A 26,505-nucleotide genomic window follows, 5' to 3' on the forward strand; every position below is an offset into this window, starting at 1 on the left:
AATGCACAGAAATCTCTGGCATTCCTATACACTAATGATGAAAAATCTGAGAGAGAAATTAAGGAAACACTCCCATTTACCATTACAACAAAAAATAAAATATCTAGGAATAAACCTAACTAAGGAGACAAAAGACCTGTATGCAGAAAACTATAAGACACGGATGAAAGAAATTAATGACAATACAAACAGATGGAGAGATATACCATGTTCTTGTATTGGAAGAATCAACATTGTGAAAATGACTGTACTACCCAAAGCAATCTACAGATTCAGTGCAATCCCTATCAAACTACCAGTGGCATTTTTCACAGAACTAGAACAAAAACTTTCACAGTTTGTATGTAAACACAAAAGACCCCGAGAAAGAAACATGGAGCTGGAGGAATCAGGCTCCCTGACTTCAGACTATACTACAAAGCTACAGTAATTAAGACAGTATGCTACTGGCACAAAAACAGAAATATAGATCAGTGGAACAGGAGAGAAAGCCCAGAGATAAACCCACGCACATATGGTCACCTTATCTTCCATAAAGGAGGCAAGAGTATACAATGGGCACAGTGTATATTTTTTTTTGTTTTTTTAATTAATTGATTGATTTATGGCTGTGTTGGGTCTTTGTTGCTGTGTGTGGGCTTTTTCTAGTTGTGGCGAGCGGGGGCTACTCTTTGTTGTGGTGCACGGGCTTCTCATTGTGGTGGCTTCTCTTTGTTGTGGAGCACGGGCTTGAGATGTGCGGGCTCAGTAGTTGTGGCTTGCAGGCTCTAGAGTGTGGGATCAGTAGTTGTGGCGCAGGGCTTAGTTGCTCCGTGGCATGTGGGATCTTCCCGGACCAGGGCCCGAACCTGTATCCCCTGCATTGGCAGGCGGATTCTTAACCATTGCGTCTCTAGTATACAATGGAGAAAAGACAGCCTCTTCAATAAGTGGTGCTGGGGAAACTGGACAGCTGCATGTAAAAGAATGAAGTTAGAACACTGCCTAACACCATACACAAAAATAAACTCAAAATGTATTAAAGACCTAAATGTAAGGCCAGAGACTATAAAACTCTTAGAGGAAAACATAGGCAGAACACCCTATGACATAAATCACAGCAAGATCCTTTTTGACCCACCTCCTAGAGAAATGGAAATAAAAACAAAAATAAACAAATTGGACTTAATGAAGCTTAAAAGCTTTTGCACAGCAAAGGAAACCATAAACAAGACCAAAAGAAAACCCTCAGAATGGGAGAAAATATTTGCAAATGAAGCAACTGACAAAGGATTAATATCCAAAATATACAAGCAGCTCATGCAGCTCAATATCAAAAAAACAAACAACCCAATACAAAAGTGGGCAGAAGACCTAAATAGACATTTTTCCAAAGAAGGTATACAGATTGCCAACAAGCACATGAAAGGATGCTCAACATCACTAATCATTAGAGAAATGCAAATCAAAAGTACAATGATGTATCACCTCATACCAGTCAGAATGGCCATCATCAAAAAATCTACAAACAGTGAATGCTGGAGAGGGTGTGGAGAAAAGGGAACCCTCTTGTACTGTTGGTGGGAGTGTAAATTGATACAGTCACTATGGAAAACAGTATTGAATTTCCTTTAAAAACTAAAAATAGAACTACCATACGACCCAGCAATCCCACTACTGGGCGTATACCTTGAGAAAACCATAATTCAAAAAGAGTCATGTACCACAATGTTCATTGCAGCTCCATTTACAATAGCCAGGACATGGAAGCAACCTAAGTGTCCATCAACAGATGAATGGATAAAGAAGATGTGGCACATATATACAATGGAATATTACTCAGCTATAAAAAGAAAGGAAATTGAGTTATTTGTAGTGAGGTGGATGGACCTAGAGTCTGTCATACAGAGTGAAGTAAGTCAGAAAGAGAAAAACATACCATATGCTAACACGTATATATGGAATCTAAAAAAAAAAAGGTTCTGATGAACCTTGGGGCAGGCCAGGAATAAAGACACAGATGTAGAGAATGGACTTGAGGACACAGAGAGGGAAGGGTAAGCTGGGACAAAGTGAGAGAGTGGCATGGACATATATACACTGCCAAATGTAAAATAGATAGCTAGTGGGAAGCAGCTGCATAGCAAAGGGAGATCAGCTCGGTGCTTTGTGTCCAGCTAAAGGGATGGGATAGGGAGTAGGGAGTAGGGAGACACAAGAGGGAGGAGATATGGGGATATATATATACATATAGCTGATTCACTTTGTTATACAGCAGCAAGTAACAGCATTGTAATGCAATTATACTCCAATAAAGATGTGAAAAATAAAATAAAACAAGTGGATTGTCAACATGTCATTAGTCATGAGATTTTTCTGTAGAGATTTTTTCCAAAAGCTCTCTTTCAAAACCTCCCTCTACAGTGAGGTAGAATTGTGAAATAAGAAAATATTGATTGATAGTTAACAGGCTCATCTACAAATCTAATCTCTGGATTTGTTACTCTTTAAGGTGTTTTTGAGGGCTTCCCTGGTGGCTCAGTTGTTAAGAATCTGCCTGCCAATGCAGGGGATACAAGTTCAATCCCTGGTCCGGGAAGATCCTACATGCGGCAGAGCAACTAAGCCCGTGTGCCACAACTACTCAGCTTGTGCATCAGAAGTACTGAAGCCTGCACACCCTAGAGCCCGTGCTGCACAACAAGAGAAGCCAACGCAATGAGAAGCCCGTGCACTGCAACGAAGAGTAGCCCCCACTCACCACAACTAGAGGAAGCCTGCATGCAGCAACAAAGACCCAATGCGGCAATAAATAAATAAATAAATAGATAGATAGATAGATAGATTGATCAAGATGTATTTGAACAGTATGTTTTTGTATAGGAAATATAGTTTTTTTGTTAGCAAACTAATTTTAAAGAGAGCATTCCTAGTTTCTTTTTAATTTTATGTATAGATGGGTATTTCATTACATAATTAATGACTGTATTTGGTTCATTTGTATCATGTTAGTGTTCTACTTGTTTGAAAAGCCCTTGAACTGGAAGAAGAATTATGGTTGTAATAAAAAATTCGCTTGCTTGTCAGTAGTCATTTTCTTCCTTGAGAATTATGGAGAATTAGAACACCTTATTTTTTTATTTTTTATTTATTCAGTTGTTTCTTTGGCTGTGTTGGGTGTTCATTGCTGCACGTGGGCTTTCTCTGGTTGAGGTGAGCAGGGGCTACTCTTCATTGTGGTGCACGGGCTTCTTACTGCGGTGGCTTCTCTTGTTGCCGAGCTCTGGCTCTAGGCACGCAGGCCTCAGTAGTTGTGACATGTGGGCTCAGTAGTTGTGCTCACAGGCTCTAGAGCACAAGCTCAATAGTTTTGGCACATGGACTTAGTTGCTCCACGGCATGTGGGTTCTTTCCGGACCAGGGCTCCGACCTGTGTCCTATGCATTGGCAGGCAGATTTTTAACCACTGTGCCACCAGGGAATCCCTAGAACACTTTTTAATAGTACGTCTTTGTTTATTTTGAAATTTCGTTAAAAAATTGAGGTAAAACTGACGTGTAACATTATACTAGTTTTAGGTGTACAGTTTAGTGATTCGATATTTGTGTATATTGTGAATTTTTCACCATAATAAGTCTAGTTAACATTCATCACCACACATAGTTACAGAGTTCTTCCTTATGATGTATTTTCAAGTATTTTCATCATAAACTACAGTCATTGAATTTGCAGTAAGAAGATTCACCATCAGTTTATTTCAGTGGCCCCAGTATACTAGGGCACCATGCTAAAATATGTATTAAATGCTGACACAGTAGTTCGGTGTGGTTGCTTATTGTGTTCTGCATGGGTCCAAACCAATCTAATTCTTTTGTAATGTGTAAAATTGAATGAGTGAGTGATGGATTTTGATGAAAACGATTTTTAAAACTATGAAATACTGGCATTTTGGAAATTAAAGATAACATTGTTTTGGAACATTGAAAACTGGTATGGTCATTAACTGTTATGTTAATGTTAATATGTAGATCAAGGTAGATGTTGGCATTTGGAAGTTGAAGGATTTAGAATGTTTGTAAACCCAGTGTTCAGATTTTTAATCTACTTTATTGAAAGTGCCTGCTACTGATAGTGTCAGTGCTAGTGAACTTACTTTGTAAATTCGTCTTTTTCATTCTAGCAGAAGATTAATAATTGCAATTTTTCTAATATATGAAAAAACTTGTTTCCTGTTAAGTGAATTTTATTTTAGTTGCAAAATATTTTAGTCCGTCATATAATATAAACTCAATAACGTGCAAAATGAAGCATATTTATACTCTAAGAATATTTTTCTCCTTCTTCCTTTTCCCTTTGAATGCGTTAAATTTAGTGGTTTTAGCCCTTTGTGAAGCAGGTGCTGCTCATCAGAGTGATTCTATATTTAGAAATATTAATATATAGACATTTTAGTATATATTCATTTTATTTAAAGCAACATCATAGTGGAATAAGGTCGGAATAAGTCTTCTGTTAAATGATTGTGAAAGGTAATAGTTAATGATGCAGTGTTCAGTTTTGAGATGTTTAGTATAGATCTCATTTATGTATATTTTTCTGCTTATTAGGCAAGAAGTTATGAAATGGAATGGATGGGGATATAATGATTCCAGGTTCTTCTTCAATAAGAAAGGACAAGTTGAGTTGACTGGGAAAAGGTAACTGGTTTTTTGTTTTATTCCTTTTATTTCTCTTTCTCTGAAAAATTTTAAACATAAATAACAAATATAATGTTAAATAATAGACATACATAAAAAATAGGATAATAGAATGACTCCCCCCTTGATTTAAAAGTTATTAACATTTTGCCATAATTGCTTTTCTTTTTCTGTTATGTATCAAATTCTGACATTGTCATGTCACTTCTAAATATTTATATATGTATCCCTTAAAAAAATAAGGACCTAATATAACCAATCATATAATACTATTATCATACTCCCCCAAATAACAGAAATTTTGTAATATCTGATTATTCACATTCACATTTCTCTGTCTAAAAAATATCATTCTGTAGGTAGTTTGAATCAGGATCCAAAATGGTTTGCAGTTACCCACTGTGTAATCCACATAACATTGGCTTGTTCAAAGTAACTCTTTGTTTAAGACTGGAAATATAATTTTGGTTGGGTTATTATGGAAGGTGAACATTATGGAAGGTCCTTGTGAATGTAAATAGTATTTTTAAAATTAGTTTTCTGAGGTATATTAGGGAAGAAGTGATGAAGAAAGATCAGTCATTTGTGTGGTAACTTTCACATTCTGAAATATTTTTGGTAATAATGTTGATAAGAATTCTAAAGAATATTTGTATTGTTACTGTTCCAGATGTAGACAGAATTGTAAAATGAGTTCTTAATTGATTTTAAGCAACACTGACTCTGCTGAAGCTGGTGTTTTGGGTTTGTCTATTGAATTTTGATATAACTTGGAAAGACAGTGAGTACAAATACAAAATATTTAAATGTGGCTCTAAAAATAAATTAAAAATTGAGACTAGGTAAAAAATTGGATTAGGTATATCATGAATCTGTTCTAGTATTGCACTTTGACTTCATATCTATTGGGCATTAATATACTTGTTTTTAAAACAAGTATATGGTATATCAGTATATTGAAATATCAGCAAGAAAAGTTTTCTTTGGAGAAATTCTTTTTCTTTACAACATAACCATTCCATTTTTGTTTTTAACTTAAACGTACTTCGTACCTGAAACAAAACCTCAGGAATGGTAATTAGTAACTAATTTTAATGAAGGTGTGAAGATATACACTTTACATTTGCTTTTTTTTTTTTTTGCGGTATGTGGGCCTCCCACTGCCGTGGCCTCTCCCGTTGCGGAGCACAGGCTCCGGACGCGCAGGCCCAGTGGCCATGGCCCACGGGCCCAGCCGCTCCGCGGCATGCGGAATCCCCCCAGACCGGCGCACGAACCTGCGTCCCCTGCATCGGCAGGCGGACTCCCAACCACTGCACCACCAGGGAAGCCCAGCACTTGTGATTTTTTAATATAAAAAAGGAACTTGTTGAATAAAACATTTATTTTTTTCATTCCACTATTATTTTTGTTTTGCTAACCTTTATGTAAGGATTTATTTGAGAATTTTAGATGGTATTTTTGTTATATAATATGAAGTCATCATAAGAAGTGACGTCCTTTCAGCCAATACCATGTAACTGTTAAAATTACGTGACAAAATGAGTGCTTTTTGTCACTTCCAATTAAAAATTCCTTTGGATAGGGCCCCACACTGGCTCCTTTTATATTGAATTCTGTATTATAAACATATATTTAATTTCAGTACAGAATTTATATATTACACAGTGATTTCCAACCCCCCCCTTTGGCTACCTTTGTGAAGTCAAAGTAAACTTCTGAGGCTAGTTGCTGAAAGCTTTTGCAGTTATTCAAGCTCTGATGAAATGAGTGGGAAATAATCTTGAGCAAAAGTATTACACTTTAGGGGCCTCCCTGGTGGCGCAGTGGTTGAGAGTCCGCCTGCCGATGCAGGGGACATGGGTTCGTGCTCTGGTCTGGGAAGATCCCACATGCCACAGAGCGGCTGGACCCGTGAGCCATGGCTGCTGAGCCTGCACGTCCAGAGCCTGTGCTCCGCAATGGGAGAGGCCACAACGGTGAGGAGCCTGCGTACCACAAAAAAAAAAAAAAAAAAGGCTTCCCTGGTGACGCAGTGGTTGAGAGTCTGCCTGCCGATGCAGGGGACACGGGTTCGTGCCCCGGTCCGGGAGGATCCCACATGTGGCTGGGCCCGTGAGCCATGGCCGCTGAGCCTGCATGTCCGGAGCCTGTGCTCCGCAACAGGAGAGGCCACAACAGTGAGAGGCCCATGTACTGCAAAAAAAAAAAAAAAAAAAAAGTATTACAGTTTGAACATTTAATTTAATTTTATTTTGGCTGTGTTGGGTCTTCGTTACTGTGCACGGGCTTTCTCTAGTTGTGGCAAGTGGGGGCTACTCTTTGTTGAGGTGCGCAGGCTTCACATTGCGGTGGCTTCTGTTGTTGCGGAGCATGGGCTCTAGGTGCGCAGGCTTCAGTACCTGTGGCACGTGGGCTCAGTAGTTGTGGCACGTGGGCTCAGTAGTTGTGGCTCACAGGCTCCAGAGCACAGGCTCAATAGTTGTGGCGCACAGGCTTAGTTGCTCCGCAGCATGTGGGATCTTCCCGGACCAGGGATCAAACCTGTGTCCCCTGAATTGGCAGGCAGATTCTTAACCACTGTGCCACCAGGGAAGTCCCTTGAACATTTTAAATAGCTTGTACAACATAGGTGTTAAGACGAATATACAGTCTATTCTGGTTTGTTTTCGGTATTGGTTTAATTGTTCTTTGATCTGGAATAGATAGTGACTACTAGAGTATCTCTTCTTTTCTTCATTTAAACACACACTTTTCTCCATTAAACACAAAAATAAAAATAGCTTTGAGGACGTAAATGGCCATCTTGGAAAAAAATTACTTCTGACATTACTTCATACCAAATACAGAGACCAATTCCAGGTAGGTTATAGACCTAAATACATAAGCTAAAACTATAAAATTGCTAGAAGAATATACAGAATGTCTTTCTGAATTTGAGGTAGGCAAAAAGCAGGGAACTAAAAGCATTAATATAAGGAAAAAAATGAATCAGACAGCATTAAAATATAGAACTTCTTTTCATGAAAAGACTCCTTAAAGAGAGTGAAAAGACAAATCACAGAGTGAGAGAAAATATTTAATACATACATCCTTGATTTCAGAATATATAGAGAATTCTTATACATCAATAAAAACATAATAATAAATGAGTAAAAGATGAACTGGCATTGAAAACAGGATATGCAAATGGACAATAGATATATGAATAGAAGTTCAGTTTCTTGAGTAATCAGTGAAATTCAAATTAATATTGTCAAGAGATTACCAATAGAATGTCTCATAATGAAAATAACTACAATACCAGGTGTGGAACAAGTAGAACTCTTTATACATTGCTGGTTGTTAACGTCTTGGAAAGCTATCTGCCAGCACCTCCTAAAGCTAAACATATAGATAGACTGTGGCCTAGGAACTCCACCCTAGTTATATAGCTATCTGAAACATGTGATATGTGATCTTCAGAAAACAAGTTCAAGAACGTCTCTGCGCATACCAAAAACTGTAAACAACTCTATTTTCTGTCACCAATACAATGGATAAAGTAATTATGCTATACTTACACAGTGGAATTAAGCCATGGAAATGAATGAACTGCAACTATGTACACAAACATAGATGACTCGCACAAATATAATATTGTACAAAAGAAAGCAGACACAAAAAGTACATTTTATATGATTTCATTTATATAAAGTTAACAAGATAGTTGTTCCTTTGGTGTGGGGAAAGGTGATAATGCCTGGAAAGGGGCAAGGAGGGGGATATTTCTGGGGTGCTGGTAATGTTCTTTTTCTGGATCTGCATGCTGATTACATGGGAGGTTTACTTTGTAAAAATTCATTCAACTCTACACTTACTTTTTGTATGCATGTTATACTTCAATATTTTATAAATAAAATATTTATAAAATTAAACAAAGATAAAACAGCCATAATATAGTATAGTTTTATTTGGCTGTTCTGTCATCATGGCAGGGAGAGGGAAGTAGAGAAGTTGCAAGAACATTATAGTGAAAAAAATTACCGAATATAGCTACTGTGATTTTATAAATATTCATTAATAAAGAATTTTAGAATAATGATCTCACTTGGAATGATGGTAAGGAAAGAATCAGACTAGAGGCAGCATCATATAGACTTATTTATTACTTATTTAACCTTATTTATTACCTGGTTCATATCCTGGTTTTGTAACTTACTAGCTGTGTGACCTTGAGTAAGTTACTTAACATACCTAACATCTTTTTTTTTTTTTTTTTTTTTTTCTTTTTGCGGTATGTGGGCCTCTCACTGTTGTGGCCTCTCCCGTTGCGGAGCACAGGCTCCGGATGCGCAGGCCCAGCGGCCATGGCTCACGGGCCCAGCCGCTCCGCGGCATATGGGATCCTCCCAGACCGGGGCACGAACCCGTATCCCCTGCATCGGCAGGCGGACTCTTAACCACTGCGCCACCAGGGAGGCCCATACCTAACATCTTAAGTTGTTTAACTTCTCTGTGCCTCAGCTTCCTCATTCATAAAATGGGGTAATAGTATCAACCTCATAACATTATTATAAGTTAATATACATAACAAACTTAGAACAATGGCTGACACATAATAACGCTTTATGTTTACTTAAATAAAAATTTAAGAGTACCATTATAAAATATACATTTTGAAATTTGTTTTGGTCTTTTCTGAAAGTTATTTTATTACTGCCACTGTAACACATTGGAATATTATTGTTTACATATCAGCCTTCTTCACTACACTCATCTAGGGTAGGATATATATTTTATCTCTTTATTTCTAGCACTTATTGCTATTTAATATTTTGCCATCTCTGAGAAGTATTTCCAAAACTGAAAAGTTGCCTCTCTAAGCACTTGAGTTTTCTGCACCAATATTCTCATATATATACAATTAAGGATTTCTTGTATATATGAAATAATGTTTATGTTTCATATAAGCTCATTTAAATAGAGTTTGGGATAGAAGATATAGGAAACGAAATTTGAGTAGCACATCTAATTTTTTCATAGTATTCCTGCTCTATAGAGCTCTTTAGTGTGTTTTAAATTTATTGTAGCACTTCATGTGAAGTATAAGCACCTTGCAAATCTGGTTTATTTTCCTTTCCCTGTTCTTTTTCTAGTTGTTAAATCATAAACTCCACGATACAATATTATAATTTTTAAGAGTCATATATACTTTAAAGAAATTAAGAAAAATAGTCAATTATATTTACTCACATATTTACTCTTTGTCATTATTTATTCTGTTGTGAAGATTTCACTGTATATTTAGTGTTATATTTCCCTGCAGCTTATAGAAGTTTCTCTGGCATTTCTTGTAGGTGTGCTGGCTCCAAGTTCTCTTAGTTTTCATCTGAAAATGTCTTTATTTTACTTTTGTTCTTGAAGGATATTTTCATCAGATACAAAATTCTAGGTTGGCATTCTTTTCCTTTCAGCACTTTAAAAATGTTGTTCCGTTGTTTTCTGGACTTCATTGTTTCTGATGAGAAGTCAGTCATAATTTTTGTTGTTATTACATTATATGTAATGTGTCATTTTTCTGTAGATGCTTTTAAGATTTCTTTCTCTCTCTTTTTTAAGTTGCAATTTGACTATGATGTGCCTTTTGTGAGTTTCTTTGCACTTATCTTCTTAGAGTTCTCTGACCTTCTTTAATTTGCGAAGTTATATCTTTCATCAAATTTGGAAACTTTCTGTTACTATTTCTTCAAATACTTTTTTAATTCCTTTCCCTCTTTCCTCTTCTTCTTAGGTCTCCATTTATATGTATGTTAGTATTTTTCTGTTGTTCCACAGGTCTCTGTAGCTCTCTTTTTCAATCTTCTCTGTTCTTCAGGTTAAAAATGATTTATTGCTCTATCTGTAAGTTCACTGACATCTCCAGTCTGTCCTTGAGTTCCTCCAATGAATTTTTATTTGAATTTTAATTATAGAATTTCTATTTTGTTTTTTATAATTTCTGTTTCTCTGCTGAGATTTATTTTCTGTTATTCACTGGGAACATACCTTCCCTTTTGTCCTTTAGTGTAGTTATAGCTGTTTTAAAATCCTTGTGTGCTATTTCCAGTATCTTGGATCATCTTGGGGTTCTTATTAATTGCCTTTTCTCTTGATTATGGATCACATTTTCTTGTTTGTTTATGTCTGGTAATTTTGAAATGTATCTTGGACATTGTTAATGATACGTTGTAGAAACTCTGGATTCTGTTACATTCTTCTGAAGGGGCTTTTTTTTTTTTTTTTTTTTTTTTAAACCAAGCAATTAACTTGACTCATCTCAAGTTTCCTTCTTTGGTGGTGAGCAGCTGAATTATCTGTTCTGTTCTTTTAAGCTTAGCTGGACTGCTTAATGTCTGCTCCATACATGTGTAATTCAAGATCAGCCAGACATTTGGACAGAGTTTATACATAGGTCCCTCTGACTGACTCCTGGATTTGTGTGATTTTTCTGTACTCTTCCTAGATGTTGTGTTCACTGTGAACACTGTCTTCTCTTTCTTTCAGCCAGGAAGACTGTAGGTTTTCTGCATTCTTCTTTCTTTCTGTGGTACTAGCTGGGGCTTTCCCTCAGGCTAAAGCCTGTTTAAAAAATAAAACGAAACTGGAAACTAATATAGGGCTGTTTTCTTCTTACTCCCTTACCACCTATTTTTGCCTGGTTTGGGGCTATCTATACTGCCCTCAAATAGTTGGGTTTTGTTTGTTTTGTTTTTGTCCAGAGCTTATCATTATGTATGGGAGGGTTGGTTTGATAGGAACTACTTGACCATTACTAGAAACAGAATCTAAGATTTGAACTTAAATGAAGATACTTTACTCTAATTTTTTACCTTCTTTGTACCTTAGGTACCCTCTTAGTGGCATGATTTTGCCAACTTTTAAAGAGTGGATCCAAAATACCCTTGGAGTAAGTCTGGAGCATAAAACTACCTCTAAAGTAAGCAAATAAGAATGATTAATAATATTCTTAACTGTGTGTGTGTGTTTAATCCCAAATTAATTAGACTTATCTTAGTAATTTGTTATAGTTATTTAATATATTTGTTATTTTTTTGTTAAGAAGTTTACTAGTCATATTGGCCTTGTTAGGCTTTCTAGGGGTGATTTTTTAAAAAATTTCTTTTAGCATCACAGATATAGAGCCTAATCTCAGCATTTATCTGAGATTTATCTGGCAAATCTGTAATCCTCTCTGAGCCTCAGAGTTGTAACTGTCTGTCCTGTGTGTCACAAGTAGTAGTGAAGTTCAAATGAATGAATTCTGTGAGAGAACTTTGTTACAAAAATATAAGTTGCTTTTATTTTTAGGTTTTGTAATGAACTGACAGTAATCTAGAATTAATATAGAATAATTTAAAATAAAAATATAATGTTACATTTACTAACAACATTTAGAATATTTGAAGATTGAAAAAAGTGAAGTAAAAGTTTGATTAAGATATGAGTGATAGAGAATTTTAGTTTGCTCATGTGGTGTCACTTTTCTGATGGGGGTGGTTAGAATCCTTTAAACTATATACGTATTAAACTAATGAAATAGTTAACATTTCTTTATATAATTATAATCTTTATGATTTATTAGTATCATTCACTAGGGCATGGTATTCTGTATCCCTCTAACTGAGTATAACTTCCATAAGTGCAGGGGCTATGGCTTACACTATATTATCCACTATATCCAACATATTATTAAGGACTGTAGGTATTCAGTGAGTGCTTGTTTGGTTTATTTATAAATCCACAGTTACATTTTATTCTAGTATTAAATTAGGTTAAACAGCTAATTCCTATCCCTCTCCAACCAAATTCTTTTAACTTTTCTTTAAAGATCTCTTCTATTTCCTTTTTTGACTATTTGTGATTACTTTTTTGACACTGATGCAATCTATATACCATATTCAGAAATTTCACCAGTTTTACATGCACTTCTTTTTTCTGTTTTGAGCCCTTTCAGTTTTCAATAACTTAACAAAATAGTAATCTGTATGATGGTATCTGTATGATGGTGATAGTCTCATTTAACAGATGAAGAAGTCAAGGCTTGCAGAAGTTGGGTGACTTGCCCAATGTCACATAGCTTTAAAGTTGAAGATTTACTTTTCAAGTTACCTGTTAGTTGAAATTAAGTATGAAGTTTATGATTATGTTGTGAGTTTTAAAGCAGCCCTGTAAAAATGGGTTTATTACTTATTGGGAGGCTTTTTGCTGATCATTTAAAAATAATAAAAGGAAATGATAAATTTTATCTACAGGTGAAAACGTAGTTAATGCAAAAGTTAACTCTCTTTCCCCCAGTGTCCCTAGTCTAAAATCGAAGATTTGAGACTTTGTTATCTTCCTTGTTCTTAATTGTAATCTTTATTTTTATCTTATTTTATTTATTTATTTTTTGACCACGCCACACGGCATGTGGGATCTTAGTTCCCTGACCAGGGATGGAACCCTGGCCGCCTGCGGTGGAAACGGGGAGTCTTAACCACTGGACCGCCAGGGAAGTCCCCTTAATTGTAATCTTTGAAATAATGAAAAGATGGGCCATAGAAGCAAAAGAGAAAACATAGGCTTTTATAACTTATGTTACAGAATGTGATTAACCAGAGCATTTGTAATTGGTTACTGTCACAGAGTTGGTTTCTATATGTATTATTTGTTATTTTCCTATGCTCCTGTCCTAGTTTGGATGTAAAAAAATTTACATTTTATAGTCACTCTCTGTAACATAGGTATTCAAATATTATTTTCTAAAAATAAGTCAAAGAAAACCAATTTTATTTTCTAGGCATCCTTAAATCCTAGTGATACACCTCCTTCTATTGTAAATGAAGATTTTCTTCATGACCTTAAAGAAATTAATATTTCATATTCACAAGAAGCAGATGATCGAGTATTTAGAGCTCATGGTAAGCAACTTTATGTAAGTGCTATTTATTTTTAATTTGTAAATTTCCTATAATTTAAGATGTTTTTGCATTTTCTTTTTTAAACCTCAAAATAGGTCATTGTCTTCATGAGATATTTTTGCTCAGGGAAGGAATGTTTCAGCGAATTCCTGATATAGTTTTATGGCCAAGTAAGTTCTTGTTTTTCTTTGTATTATTTAGTATTGTTAAATTTTAAGTAAATTTAGTATTGGAAATATGTACTTTTAAACATATGAACTATAAAAAATATAGATCGCTATATTTTTAGAGTTTCCTAAAGGTCATATCATTCTTAATATGATCATCCTGAATGATTGGTTTTAATGATTAATTTTGTTGATGATTAAATCTTCATTTAGTATGTACATATCCTTTTGTGAAGTCAGTAGAAAAATGTATTTTGGGCTAATTTGAAAGCTTAATGAAATTATTATCGATCAATGATATATTCAGATGTATAGAAACTCTTAACATAACTGATTACTGAACTAATAATAGTAGTTTATTGATGTTAACTTGTGGGCTAAAAAATATGGTATTCAAATGATGAATAAGATGAATAACAACTTGATGAACAAGTTGTTTAATATGGATATTGTCTTTGATATAAATAATTAAATTTTGAGAAATTAATTTCATTTAGGGATTTGGCTTGAGATGGAGGATGGATGAGCTTTCTGTTATTGTTTTGCTCTTGCTGATGCTTAGGCACTATATTTATATATATGGTTTTATATCCACGTCTTGTAGCAGAAACTTTAAAGCAGAATACAGGTATACTGCTCCTTACTGTCCATAATTACCTTTTAAGAAGTTATATTGATCTTCTGATCCTTTTTTCTCTTCAGATTCCATAAAAGGATTATATAGAGTGTTTTATTTTTCAAAAAATTGCCTCATTCATGGACTCTCAGTTCTTAGATGTGATCCTTTTCCTTTGCAGGGAGTATCTGAGGGAAAAATCCTACTTGAATTTGGGGATAGGAAGGAGGGTGACATATATAAGGAGAAAACAATCTATCTGAATAGTGTATTGGTGCCCAAATCAAGTCTAAAGTTTTGTTCTGTTGAATCTTCCAGTATAAGAACTTCTTGGAAATAGTTTGTTTCCCAACAGGTTGTCAGTTCACTGAGGCCTTTATCTAACTTTAATGTAAATTTCCTTTTGGTAATAAAGTTCAGGTTTTTCTTTGCATGAGGGTAAGTTTTGAGACAATATGGCAATTTGAGACAATGTGGTATTCCATAGAGTGGAGGTGGCTTTCTCATCTTGCAGTTTAAATATCTACACACCATATCTGTATATATACATATATATACATACCTAGGAAGTCTATCGTTGTGGATGTCTTTAAGTCTGTCTGCATTTGGAGTCTGAATTCTACATGTTGCTTTAATAGGATGTCTAGGGCTTATCTAAGAGTAAGAACTTGTAATATATGTAACTTTCCTGATTTGGAGTCATACTTAAACCAGGAATTGTCACCATTGTGATCTGTACACAGTGTAGCTATTTCTACCTTTCGTTTAGCTTGGACAAGTAGTTAGTTACTTATACATTGTATGTTGTCTGTGGTAAGTATACTTATAAAAATAAAGTCTCCTTTAGCAGTACTTCACTTATTCAATTTCTGCATTATTTTCAGCAGTCTAAGTATCAAAACTTTAAGCCTGTGAAAATATGTGCTAGGTACTGTTCTGGGTATTGAAGATAAGACACTGAACAAAACACAAATCCCTATTCTTAGGTGCTATACAATTAAGTGGGGGCAGGAGGAGACGGAACAATAAAAAAATATTTAATGTAGCAAAGGGTGGTAAATATTATAAAGAAAAACAAGGCACAGTAAAAAGATAGAGAATAAATAGGGTGGGCGGTGGGATGAGGGAGTGATGTGTCAAATAACATTGTAAGGAAAGCTTCCGATTTGGTGACAATCCTTGAAATAGTTTTGCCTTATTAAAGGTTTTTAACAGACATCTTTGGGTATTTTATTAATTATTAATGAACTAGTATTCCATTTATTAAAAATTTTTACCACAGATAGTAAGCTTTATAGGCTTAATCTGAAAGCTTGAAAATGGATTTTTATTAAATTTGGAATGATGCAAATGACATATATTCCTAGCTTTAAGAAAACCTGGGAAATGATAATCATAACTTTTATAGAACAGTATTTTTACTTTCATAAATGGATATTAATTTGTATATTTTCATTTGTATCCTTATTTCCCTTTCAGGTCCTAAGCAAGTGATACTCAACTTTTGCATGGTTTCCTTGCTTCAAATCTCTTTTTCCTCCATGCCATTCCATAATTTATCAGGAGATTGATCTTTCTGAAACACTCTCTTTGCCATGTTGTTCCCCTCCTTAATTCCCTTTTGCTAGTCAAATTGAGTCTTAGCGCCTCTTGCTTGGTGTTTAAAGTCTTCTGCCTTCAGGTTTTTAATACTTACTTAACTTTTACACTGAAAAGTACCCTTTGGTGTGTACAGTAGAAAGGAGTTTGTATGCAGTATATCATGTATAATGTTTAAAGTTTTGTTTAAAGAACAATAAAGAATCATCAATGGATGCAAAAATTAGTGGGCAAAAGTATGAAACATTTATGTAATCAAAGTATTTCCTCACGAGATATTTATTAATTATAGTTTTTTAAAATTTATTTATTTACTTGTTTTTATTTTTGGCTGTATTGGGTCTTTGTTGCTGTACGCGGGCTTCCTCTAGTTGCGGCACGCGGGGGCTACTCTTCATTGTGGTGCACGGGGTTCTCATTGTTGTGGCTTCTCTTGTAGCAGAGCACAGGCTCTAGGCGCACGGGCTTCAGTAGTTGTGGCACGCGGGCTCAATAGTTGTGGCTTTTGGCTTCTAGAGCGCAGGCTCAGTAGTTGTGGCAGGCAGGCTCAGTTGCTCTGCGGCATGTGGGATATTCCTGGACCAGGGCTTGAACCCCTGTCCCCTGCATTGGCAGGTGGATTCTTAACCACTGCGCCACCAGGGAAGCCCTATAGTGTTTTTATATGGAGAAACCTAACAGTTGGCCCTTCTGATCCAAGGGTTCCACATCTGTAGGTTCAACCAATGCTGTTCAAAAGTATTTGGAAAAAAAATTACATAAAGGCAACATGCCAGTAACTATTTATATAGCATTTACATTGTATTTACAACTATTTTCATAGCATTTACATTGTATTAGGTATTATAAGTAATCTAGAGATGATTTAAAGTATACAGAAGGATGTGCTCTAGGTTATGTGCAAATACTATGTCATTTTCTTTTCTTTTTTTTAACATCTTTATTGGAGTATAATTGCTTACAATGGTGTGTTAATTTCTGCTTTATAAGAAAGTGAATCAGTTATACATATACATATGTTCCCATATCTCTTCCCTCTTGCATCTCTCTCCCTCCCACCCTCCCTATCCCACCCCTCTAGGTGGACACAAAGCACCGAGCTGATCTCCCTGTGCTATGCGGCTGCTTCCCACTAGCTATCTATTTTACGTTTGGTAGTGTATATATGTCCATGCCACTCTCTCACTTTGTCACAGCTTACCTTTCCCCCTCCCCATATCCTCAAGTCCATTCTCTAGTAGGTCTGTGTCTTTATTCCCATCTTGCCCCTAGGTTCTTCATGACCATTTTTTTTTCTTAGATTCCATATGTATGTGTTAGCATACAGTATTTGTTTTTCTCTTTCTGACTTACTTCACTCTGTATGTATGTCATTTTCTTTAAGGGACCTGAGCTTCCCAGATTTTGGTGTCTGTAGGGGTCCTGGAACCTATCCCCTGTGGATACTGAGGGACTACTGTACTGTATTACTAAATGATGAAAGTTAACATTACCAGCAGTGAGACTTATGTACATCATGCGCCTCCAGATACAATGCACTGAGAAAGGCACAGCATCACTTCTGTGGAATTCCTGCCAAAATGTATAAACTGAATTTAATCCTAAGGAAATAAGCAAACCCAAATTGAGGGACATTATATGAAATAACTGACCAGTGCTCTTCAAAAGTGTCAAGGTCAAGGGGCCTCCCTGGTGGCGCAAGTGGTTGAGAGTCCGCCTGCCGATGCAGGGGATACGGGTTCGTGCCCCAGTCTGGGAGGATCCCATGTGCCGCGGAGCGGCTGGGCCCGTGAGCCATGGCCGCTGAGCCTGCGCGTCCGGAGCCTGCGTGTCCGGAGCCTGTGCTCCGCAACGGGGGAGGCCACAACAGTGAGAGGCCCGCATACCGCAAAAAAAAAAAAAAAAAGTGTCAAGGTCAAAGTAGACTGAGGAACTATTTCAGAGTAAAGAAGACTAAGGAGATGTGACAACTAAAATGCAGTGTGTGATCCTGGTCCATAAAAGAGGACATAGTGGAACAGCTGGCAAATTTTGAAAAAGGTCTCTTGATTAGTTAATAGTATTGTATCAGTGTCAATTGCTTGGTTTTTATAGTTTTTATAGTTATATAAGATGTTAGTATTTGCAGCTACTGGGTGAAGGAAATCTTTGTACCATTTTTGCAACTTTTTTGTAAGTATAAAATTATTTAAAAACGAAAAGTTAAAGATAAAAAACAGTTTTTTTAAAAATATGGTGATTGGGCTTCCCTGGTGGTGCAGTGGTTAAGAATCTGCCTGCTAATGCAGGGGACACGGGTTCAAGCCCTGGTCTGGGAAGAGCCCACATGCTGTAGAGCAACTAAGCCTGTGTGCACAACTACTGAGCTTGCGTGCCACAACTCCTGAAGCCCACGCTCCTAGAGCCCGTGCTCCACAACAAGAGAAGCCACCGCAATGAGAAGCCCGCACACCACAACAAAGAGTAGCCCCTGCTCGCCACAACTAGAGAAAGCCTGCACACAGCAACAAAAACCCAATGCAGCCAAAAATAAATTAAAAAAATAAATAATTTATTAAAAAAATATGGTGATTTAATTGTTAATGAGTGAATAAATGAAGGAAAAGTTGAGACACTAAAGAACTCTATAGACCCTTGTTTTGCAGGGTTACCCAGATTTTGTTCATGTCCTTGTGATTAATTTATTTTCCCTTTTTTCAACAGCGTGTCATGATGATGTAGTTAAGATTGTGAATCTAGCGTGCAAATATAACCTTTGTATCATACCAATTGGTGGTAGGTATTGTGTGTTTTGAATTTTAATGTGATGTAAATATGTTCTATTTTAAATATTTGTGCCATCCCACTGAAAACATTCTTATAATTATGAAATGGTTATCTTGAAAAATTGGTTTATGGTGTTTATTGGTTATGCTGGTTTATTACTGTTCTGAGTAGATCTACCTAAACTGTTTGAGACATGATTTACCCTTAGTTCATGGCTTCTTTCCCATGTGGATACTAATTGAAGCTGTGACTTACTGCCTAAATAAGAAAATGTTCCTGCTTTAGTAATTACTTTCTAACCTTTATCTTAATAGAGAGAATATTATTTTTCAAAGGCTAACTATACCCAACATAAATCTTTGAGAAGAAGGGATATGCAACTAGGACAGTGATAACCAAATCAGTAATATCTTTTAATGATGAAAACTAACATTATTTTACATTTTAAGACAAATTTAATCTCTCTTGATCATTCACCAATCACATCATTTTAACAGCTTACACAAGCCAAAGGAAATTGCCTTCACTGACTGAATTGGCATTGATGGAATGGAAATGGAACCTCTGCAAATCAGAAGTTCCAGATACCTTCTTCAGCTGATACTTTCCGTTGAATTCATGCAAAAAAGGCATTACACTGCCGCTTTTTTTTTTTTTTTTTTTTTTTTTGCGGTACGTGGGCGTCTCACTGTTGTGGCCTCTCCCGTTGTGGAGCACAGGCTCCGGACGCGCAGGCTCAGTGGCCATGGCTCACGGGCCCAGCCGCTCCGCGGCATGTGGGATCTTCCCAGACCGGGGTACGAACCCGTGTCCACTGCGTCAGCAGGCGGACTCTCAACCACTGCGCCACCAGGGAAGCCCTACACTGCCACTTTTAATGAAATATTTTTCTGATTTCAAATGACTTTGACAAGAAATAGTGGTTACTAATCACAGACATGTTAACATTGTTTCACCGTGTAGATCAATACCCCCTGTACTTGCATCAAGGTGACTTCCACTTATATTCTGTCCAAAAGATATGAAAGTACCAATTCAAACTTTATTCTGCTATATAATGGTACAGATCTGGTTAAGAACTGAGAACACCGTATTGTTCCGTATTGTTATCAAGAAAGCATTTTTCCTTTGACAGCAAATGTTAAGTAGGAGTACATTGTTTAAATTCTTCTATGTATTAATTATTCTATATTAAAATCACTTTTTCACCAAAGAACATATAAATTTGTTTTTGAATATCATATAATCTGGGCAGTTTTAACTTTATATTCTAATTTAATAAAGCCTTTTTGCATGGGAGTATAAGATAATATTTTAAATGATAAGTGAATCTCATAAATATGGCAGAAAGGAGATAATGGTGTCTCTAGTTGTATAGGATGGGTATTTTTTCTTTTATGCTATCTCTCCACAGTAATTATTAGCTTAGAACTTTTCTAATCATGTTTTTGGAGTTCCACAAATTGCTAGGGGCTTCACTTGAGTGTGCCCGGGGGATGGAGCCATATCCCATTACTTTCAGCTCCATAATATTTCTTCATTTTGGCATGCACCATAAAATTAAGGTGAGTTTGCTTATAGTGTGTTAGCATTTGCAAATTACATTTTGCCAAGTAGAAATAGGTATTATTTCCTAGAGGGCCTATCTGTATACTTTGTCTTAGGGATTTACCCTAGAAATGTAGCTAAAATTAAAATATTTAAGCATAGTTGTTGTTTCCTATTTTGGCAGGAGGAACAAGTGTTTCATATGGCCTCATGTGTCCTGCAGATGAGACAAGAACAATAATTTCTTTGGACACTTCACAAATGGTATATGATAATTTAAGATGTATTTGAAGATAGTGTTTAGTTTTAAAAGTTGTCTTTATGGCTCAGTCTTAGTTATTTGTAAAAAGGTATATTGTCCATTTTGTTTAAAATTTTTTCATCATTATATTTTACCTTTGTCTTCAGACCTCTAAAAGCTAAGTTCACTCTTACTCTAAGTCATATATCTTGATGGATTCTACCAAATTGATATGTGAAATTGACAATTTGAGAAGCATGGATTGGAATAGTGATACAATAGATGACCTGATTTGTATTGTTAAAAAACAAATAATATTTGTTAATGTTAATTTGAATCATCAAAACTTAGTTGTTCCCCAAATTTTTACTAATGCTATTGCATTTTTGCTTTTGGAAGAATAGAAGAGCTAATTAATTTTAAAATTAATAAAGGTGCTAATAAACTTTAGGATTATTTTGTGAAATTTTGGTTCATTATGGTCCAAGAGTTGGCCATTGTGCTATGTTAAGGTTTTAGTTTGGGTATGAACTTAATCTTTGTATAGTCAACAATATTCCTGTTTATATAATCTTTTATTATAATTAAAAATTTAATATTTATTATTATTTCTTTGAAGTTTTTCAAGCATCAAAGTAGAGAGAATAGTATTTCTAGTCTCTAGATTAAATAATTATTTACATATATTGGCTTTATCTTTTTTCCTCTACTATTTCTAAAGCAAATCCTGATAGTATGCTACTTGACACCAAATATTTCTGTGTATTTCTTTTATAAAGGACATTTTCTCACTATGTTATTACCACTTCTGGCAAAATTAAAAGTAATTCCTTATATCATTTAATATCCAGTCCACATCATTTTCCAGTTGTCTCAAAATTGTCTTTATTTTATAATTAATTTCATTGTTCAAACGGGGATTCAGACAAGGCCCGCATTAGCTTTTGGTGGTTTCTTTTAGTCTCATTTTATCTGAAACCCTCTTCCTCACTTTCTGAATGTCTATGTTTTAAACCAACTCCTGTGCAATATACTGCCTGTGTTACTATGTCTGTCATGTTGTATAGTCAGGAACAAGTGGAGCTTTCTAGTGTGGGTAACCCTACTTGCTTAATTTCTAGTGTGGGTAACCCTACTTGCTTAATTTCTATCTTGTCACTTGCTGCTTTCAGTTAGGAAGTTACGTTTCCTGAGAATGTCTGTTCCTGGAGATGAGACTTCTTTCTTCTTTTGCAACAGAATCGAATCCTCTGGGTTGATGAGAACAATCTGACAGCTCATGTAGAGGCTGGCATAACAGGACAAGAGTTGGAAAGACAGGTATGTTATTTAAAATTTTCAAAACTGCTGTGTATCCCCTCTATGAATAAAGTACTTTTCACAATATATTCACTGAACAAGCTTGTTCGGTTTCTGTTGTGGGTCAGATATTGAGCTAGATGCTATGAACACAGTAGTGAATAAGGCACCCATCCCCTACCCTATGAAAGCTTACGTTATATTATGACAGAAAGTTAGGTAAATAGACAGTATGGCTCAGTGAGAATTGCTAGGTGAAGGCTAACTGTGGGGTGTTAAGGCTCATCAAATGGGGTTCGAAGAGAAGGAGTTGAACAAAGATGGTATCACAGAAGACTTGGCATTTTAAATGAGGATTAAATCAGGATGAGTGAGAGTGAAAAGGAAATGGGGTTGGGGAGAACAATCCAGTCAGGGGAAGCAGCATGTGTGGAAGATTTACAGGCAGCTGTTGCTTTGGGTGATCTGCAGATAGCTGAATATGGCTGAGATCTAGTCTGTGTATATGGGAGAACACATATTCTTGGTGTTTGTATTTTGGATGAGTGTACGTATAGTAGTGGTAAAGGGTGAAGCCAGGAAAACATGAAGAGGTCAGATCATAAAGCCCCAAAAGTTTGAACTTTACCTATGTACTTAGTTTTCGTGAGCTACTGTGTGGAGGATGGATGGGCACGTAAAGGTGGATTAAGTGGCTGCTGCAATAATTTGGACAAGAGCTGATGGTGACTTGAAACAAAGTCGTAAGAATGGAGCGAAACAGAACAAGTTGGACACAGAATTCTCAGAAATTAACGATAAATTTGATCAATTTGGGTAGATGTTGGTATTTGCTATTCATTGAAATTTTCAAAGCATAATTTTATTGAAAACTGCTCATCTCATGAATAGGTAGAACTCCTGGAGTCCTTATAGCACTTTTTGGGATCCTAATGAACTTTAGGAAACTTGAGGTTCTCTTCATGGATTTTAAGCTGGTAATTATTAAAATGTATTGGTTTCTTCAGCCCTTTCAAATATGGTCAAGATGACTGTAACTCAGCTTTTGTAAACAAAAGTTAGAAAGTCTAGTTCGCTGGTGATGAACTGACCATTTTGTTCAATTTGGGTTACAGAGACCCCTCTTTCCTACCTTTTTTTTTTCTTCTTCTTCCTACCTTTTAACAACACAGAGAGAAATGTGACATGCTTGTTGATCTTTTTTTTATTGTCTTTTTCCATATTTCATGGGAAAGAGTTGAATGAAGTTAGTATGCTGGTGACCAATTCTGGATGAAAGGTTTTGAAAAACATTATTAAACTTTTATCTTTATTTTTGATTTAATGCACTAAGATACAGAGAACTAGAATAAAATTGAACATATTCATTGAGGCATTAAAGATCTTCAGTAAGTCAAGGTTTTATATAATTCAGGGTAATTAGGTTTGTTAATTATAGTTTATAATGAACTTTGTGGGTTGAATAATAGTATTTAATGAAAAAAACCTGTAAAAAGGCCTGTATTAGTCTTCTGTTATGCTGAGAGGCATTATCAGCACAGTGATTTTTTTTATAACAAAGGATGGCCTTTCATGTCTATAATTTTATATCCTTTATTATAGCATTTGATGTAGTATTTTAATCTTTCCAAGTTTTTTTTTTAAAGGTTAGAATTAAAATTCAAGGAACATATTTCCTTGAAATTTAAATGACATTTTCCTAGACTAAGGACTTCTGATATTTTACCTACTAGTTTATTTCCCTAAATGCCAATATAGAACATTTCTTTTTGCCTCTAGTAGACTCTAATATAGTTTCTACAGCTGTGTTAATCCCAGTTCAAGTTCTTCCTCATTATGTTTCTGTATTCTTCAGTTTCTTCTTCAGCTGAGGTAACCAACTTAAAACTTCCTGCTTTTTCATTCTAGAAGTTTTAAAATGACACAAATATATTAGTTGGGTAGCACAAATTTTCATCTTTTTAACTTGTAGATTACATTTTTTAATATGTATGAAATTTAAGGGAGGTCATTAAATGTTAACTTTGGATTTGGGAATTTGTTTCTAGGTTTATTAAATCTTTGGCTACTTAATTTCATTAGTTAATAGTCTGGGGATATGTGACTTATGTTTTCCCCCCACTAGGGATGCATTTCTCAATGCCTCAGTTTCTTTATCTATAAAATGGAGATAATACCTACTTCATAAAGTTTTTGTTAGGATGAAATAAGTTAATAATGTAAAGTACTTAGAACTTTTATTCATTCCACTAATTTTTATTGAGTACTATCTGCTTCATTCAGACACAGCTGACTTTAAATATTTCTTCTGTATGCCAAAGACTCCTAAATTTGTATCACCTCAGACTTCTTTCTTGAACTCTAAACTTGCATATCCACTTGCCTAGTTGACGTCTCCACTTGTATATCTAATACCCATTTCAAACTTAACATTTTAAAAAATTGAATTTCAATTTTCCCTCCACAGTTTGCTTATTCTGCAGCCTTCTCATTCCCAGTTGGTAGAAATTCAGTTCTTTGGGCAGCTTGAGCCAAAATCCTGAGTCTTTTTTTTTTTTCTTTTTAGTATTTCTAAAGGGTGTTTTTATTTTTAAAAATATTTATTTATGTGACTGCACTGGGTCTTAGTTGCAGCATGAGGGCTGTTTGTTGCAGTGCATGGGCTTCTCTCCAGTTGTGACGCTAAGGCTCTAGAGCGCGAGGGATCAGTAGTTGCAGCATGCAAGCTCTCTAGTTGTGGCACGTGGGCTTCAGAGCGCATGGGCTCAGTAGTTGCAGCGCATGGGCTCAGTAGTTGCAGTGCAGGGGCTTAGTTGACCCACAGCATGTGGGATCTTAGTTCCCCCACCAGGGATCAAATCCACGTCCCCTGCATTGGAAGGCGGATTCTTAGCCACTGGACCACCAGGGAAGTCCCTGCTTTTGTTTTGTTTATAATAGTTTCATTGAGATATAACTGTCATACAATACTGTAAACTGGAGTCATTTAAAGTGCACAACTTGATAAGGTTTGGTATATGAATACAACCATGAAACCATCACCACAATCAAGATATAGAACACATACACCAATCCCAAAAGTTTCCTCTTGGCCTCTTTATAATTCTCTCCATCCCACCTTTTCCATGTCCCTGGCAATCACTGATATGCTTTCTGTCACTGTAGATTTGTTTGAATGTCCTACAGTTTTATTAAAATGAAATCACATACTCTTTTTTTTACAAGGGTGGGGCGAGGGTTGGCTTCTTTCACTAGGCATAATTATTTTGAGATTCATGCATATTGTTGCATGTATCATTATTTTATTCCTTTTTGTTGCTCAATAGTATTCAGTTGTATAGATATACCACTGTTTGTTTATCCATTCACTTGTTGAATGCTTGGATTATTTCCAGTTTTGGGCTATTACAAATAAAGCTGCTTTGAACATTCACATGTAAGTCTTTGTTTGGACATATACCTTCCTTTCTCTTCGGTAAGTATCTAGAAATGAAATGGCTAAATCATTTGGTAGATATATATTTACCTTTTTGAAAAACCACCGAACTTTTTCCCAGAGTGATTGCATCATTTGATATTCACGCTAGCACTGTATGAGTTTATCTACATCCTTGCCAATATTTGTTATTGTTAGTCTTTTAAAGTTTAGTTGTTCTAGTAGGTTTGTTATGGTATCTTATTGTGGTTTTAATTTGCATTTCTCTAATGACTAATGATGTTGGAGATCTTTTCAAGCACTATTTGCCATCCATATGTTTTCTTTGGTGAAGTGTCTCTTCAAGTTGTTTGCCCAATTTTTTAATTGGATTGTTTTCTTTTTATTGGGTTTTGAGAATTTTTTTTAACATATTCTGGACATAAGTTCTTTTCCAGATATATACTTTGCAAATATTTTCTCCCAGTGGCTTGTCTTTTCATTCTCTTAATAGAGCCTTTTGAAGAGTAGATGGTTGTTAATTTTGATGAAGTACAACGTACTTAATTTTTTACTTTATATATCATGCTTCTACTGTCATATCTAGAAACTTTTGCTTCACCTGAGGTTACAAAGATTTTCTCCCATTTAAGTTTCATAGTTTTTAGTTTCTATTCAAGTCTGATGAGTTTTGAAGATTTTGAGTTAATGTTCATGTATGGCATGAGGGATAGGTTGAAGTTCATTTTTTTTGCGTATGGATAATCAGTTGTTCCAGCACCATTTGTTGAAAAGACTATCCTTTCTTCACTGAATTGACTTTGCACCATCATAAAACATGTCTGTTGTCATTTTTATATAATATGTAATATATAATAACGTGCATCTAGTCTGGACTCTATTTTGTTCCATTGATCTGTTGTATATCTTTATGCCAGTACCACACTATTTGGATTCTTGTGGCTTTATCATAAATCTTTTTCAAAGTTGTCTTGGTGATTCTGGGTTCTTTGTATTTCTATATGATATTTATAATCACCTTGTCAATTTCTATTTTAAAAAGTAGCCTGTTGGGGTTTTGATTGGGACTGCATCAACTCTATACATCAATTTGGGGAGAACTGACACCTTAATATTGAATCTTCTGACCCATGAACATGGTATAACTTTAGTTTTTTTAAGGTCTGTTAATTTCTCTCAGCTGTGTCTTGTGGTTTTTAGTGTACAAATATTTCATATTTTTAATAGATTTGTCAT

The 26,505-nt window shown here is 35.5% G+C and overlaps 1 protein-coding gene across 1 annotated transcript in view; it reads left to right on the forward strand.

Moving 5' to 3' along the window:
* Positions 1–26,505, forward strand: part of AGPS (alkylglycerone phosphate synthase) — a 141,871-nt gene that overhangs the window by 31,182 nt on the left and 84,184 nt on the right. Inside the window, exons 2-8 of the mRNA XM_060106344.1 lie at positions 4,587–4,676; positions 11,544–11,634; positions 13,477–13,597; positions 13,693–13,767; positions 18,683–18,754; positions 20,478–20,557; positions 21,774–21,854. Of these exons, the coding sequence (XP_059962327.1) occupies positions 4,587–4,676; positions 11,544–11,634; positions 13,477–13,597; positions 13,693–13,767; positions 18,683–18,754; positions 20,478–20,557; positions 21,774–21,854 (610 nt within the window). The remainder of the gene's footprint in view (positions 1–4,586; positions 4,677–11,543; positions 11,635–13,476; positions 13,598–13,692; positions 13,768–18,682; positions 18,755–20,477; positions 20,558–21,773; positions 21,855–26,505) is intronic.

The sequence above is a fragment of the Mesoplodon densirostris genome, chromosome 8 (genome assembly GCF_025265405.1).
Source record: "Mesoplodon densirostris isolate mMesDen1 chromosome 8, mMesDen1 primary haplotype, whole genome shotgun sequence".
Taxonomy (NCBI): domain Eukaryota; kingdom Metazoa; phylum Chordata; class Mammalia; order Artiodactyla; family Ziphiidae; genus Mesoplodon; species Mesoplodon densirostris.